Source organism: Cynocephalus volans, chromosome 17 (genome assembly GCF_027409185.1).
Source record: "Cynocephalus volans isolate mCynVol1 chromosome 17, mCynVol1.pri, whole genome shotgun sequence".
Lineage (NCBI taxonomy): Eukaryota > Metazoa > Chordata > Mammalia > Dermoptera > Cynocephalidae > Cynocephalus > Cynocephalus volans.
The window spans coordinates 35071817-35074507 of record NC_084476.1 but is presented as its reverse complement, the minus strand read 5'-3'; the positions used below and the strand labels follow the sequence as shown (position 1 = coordinate 35074507).

Sequence of the window (2691 nt, the reverse complement as noted above, 5' to 3'; positions counted from 1 at the left end):
CTGAAGAAATTAGGGATATGTGTAAAGGTACATAAACAGGGATTTTCTTGTAGCATTTATAGAGGGGTAGGCTATCATGTAGTCATGTAACATATTCACTGTTACCAAACATTTACTATATCCAAGGCACTGTACTAAGTAAATATGATATCCCGCTTATGAGATCATTATTTTTTAAAAAATTGTGGCATAAAGAAGTTATGTAATTTATTAAAGGTCACATAGTTAAGAACTAGCAAAACTTAAATGAAACCCCAATCTTACTATTATAATTAATGTCCTCTATCACTGAAGAAGTATATCTAATGACATGAAAAAAGTTTAAAATATATTGCTGTATACAAAAATTAGGCAATATTCAGTTTCCCTAATACAGAACTATTCAGATTTTCTGTTTGATACTTTTGCTAAGTTATGTTTTTCTAGGAATTATTCCATTTATCATTTCAAATTTATTGGCATAAAATTGTTAATAGTATCCTTATTATGTCTGAATGTTTTTAGAAACTGTAGTTACTGATGTTTCTATCCTTATTTTTTGCCTTGTTTCTTTTGTTTTGGCTTGACAGGAGTTTATGAATTTTGTTAGGCCTTTTAAAAAGCCAACTTTTTGCTTTATCGATCCTTTTACATGGTTATTTTTTATTTAATTAGATTCTAATCTTTATTATTTCCTCTCTTTTTTCTTTGGGTTTAATTTGACATCCTTTTCTCTTTGTAACTTTTTAAGATGGGTGTTGAGATAATTGATTTTAACCTTTCTCATTTTTCTAATATGTATGTTTAAGAAAATGAATGTTCAAAGTGTGGCTTTAGTTCTTCATCTGCAAAAACGGGTATGCAGTTTTTTTTTTTCTTCTTTTTTTAAAGGTATTGTCATTCACTTCACATGTCTCTCACTTTCATTATCTTCTTTTAGCCCATGAGCTATTTAGAAGGGTATTGGTTAATTTCCAAATGTGGGGTTTTTCAGTTATCTTTTTGGTATTAATTATTGGCTTAATTGCACTGTGGTTAGTCAAGACATAATCTGTATTATTTAAATCTTTTGAAATTTGTTGAAACTTGATGAAACTTGATTTTTGGCTCAGATTTTGGACAATTTGGTAAGTGTTCTGTAGTATTTGACAAGAATGTGTATTTGACACTAGTTAGGTGCACTGTTCTGTATTTGTCTGTTAGATAGTTTGTTAGTCTTGTTTAGAACTATATCCTTACTGATGTTATATTTGCATTTTCTATCAGTTACTCAGAAGGATGTGTTAAAATATTCAACCATGATGTGCATTTCGCTATTTCTATTTTTATTTCTGCTAGTTTTTTTGCCTTATATATTTTGAGATAATATTCTTAGATTCATATAAATTTAGAATTATTATATTTTCCCTTTAGATTTACATTTTCATCCCATAAAGTATCCCTCTTTATTTCTAATAATGCTTCTTGCTTTAAAGTCTGCTTTGGCGGGGTCGGTGGCCTCTGAGGGGCGAGGATGTGTGGGCCGTGGGGTGACCTGCTTGGCCTTGCCCAGACCTGGGCTGCGGGAACCTAGTTGGACTCTCTGCACCCAGGAGTGCCCCAATGGTGGCTGCTTGAGGCTGAGCCCTAAAGGGAGGACTTGGCTTGGGCTTGTCCCATTATGTTCTGAGCCTCCTTGTTGCCTCCATGTAGATGGCTCCTACAAAGAAGGGTGGTGAGAAGAAGGACCATTCTGCCATCAGAGAGGTGGTGACCCGAGAATACACCATCAACATTCACACGCATATCCATGGGGTGGGTTTCAAGAAGCGTGCCCCTCGGGCACTCAAAGAGATCTGGAAATTTGTCATGAAGGAGATGGGGACTCCAGAGGTGCACATTGATACCAGGCTCGACAAAGCTGTCTGGGCCAAAGGAATGAGGAATGTCCCCTATTGTATCCATGTGTGGTTGTCCAGAAAATGTAATGAGGATGAAGATTCACCAGACAAGCTCTATACTTTGTTACCTGTTACCACTTTCAAAAATCTGCAGTCAGTGTGGATGAGAACTAGCTGCTGATTGTCAGAGTTATAAAACCACCACACATACAAAAAAGTCTACTCTGTCTTTTATAGTAGTGATGATTCAGCAGTTTGCTTTTGGTTAGTGTTTGCATGGCATATGGGACTTTTCCACTCTTTTACTTTCAATCTCATTTATTTATGGTGTATCTTCTACGTGATTAAGTTCTTTATTTTTAATCCAGTTTGACAATATTTTCTTTTAATTATGTACTTTATCTATTAACATTCGATGTATTATTGATATGTTTGGGTTTAAACCTACCATCTTATACATACTTGTCCTACTAGCCTATGTCCTTTTTTTTTTCTCCTTTCTTGCCTTCTTTTTGATGAATCCAGTTTTTATCCCATTTACCCCTCTTTTACCACTCTTTTAGGGATTAACCTAGAGATTGCAACATGCTTCTTTGCTTTACTGAAGTATTATACGTATTATTACTTTTATTAGTTTTGGATAATGCAAAGATGGTAGAGCAGCCCCTGCATGCTGTACGTGATTCTAATGTCAAGGATTTTAATTATATATATATATATATAATATGACCGGTAAGGGGATCGCAACCCTTGGCTTGGTGTCATCCGCATGGAGCTCTGTCAGTGAGCGCCCCGGCCATTCCTATATAGGATCAGAACCCTCGACTGTAGC

At 35.2% G+C, this 2691-nt stretch overlaps 1 protein-coding gene across 1 annotated transcript; it reads left to right on the top strand.

Annotated features, from left to right (window-relative positions):
- Window positions 1-1671: 1671 nt before the first annotated feature.
- LOC134365574 (large ribosomal subunit protein eL31-like) lies at window positions 1672-2040 on the top strand. Its single transcript, XM_063081677.1, has one exon. It carries the CDS (start codon window positions 1672-1674, stop codon window positions 2038-2040), a length of 369 nt encoding a protein of 122 aa, XP_062937747.1.
- Window positions 2041-2691: the final 651 nt, after the last annotated feature.

What these genes read in the sequence shown, in the direction of transcription:
- LOC134365574 (XM_063081677.1), top strand. Translation starts at nt 1,672, where the DNA reads ATGGCTCCTACAAAGAAGGGTGGTGAGAAGAAGGACCATTCTGCCATC.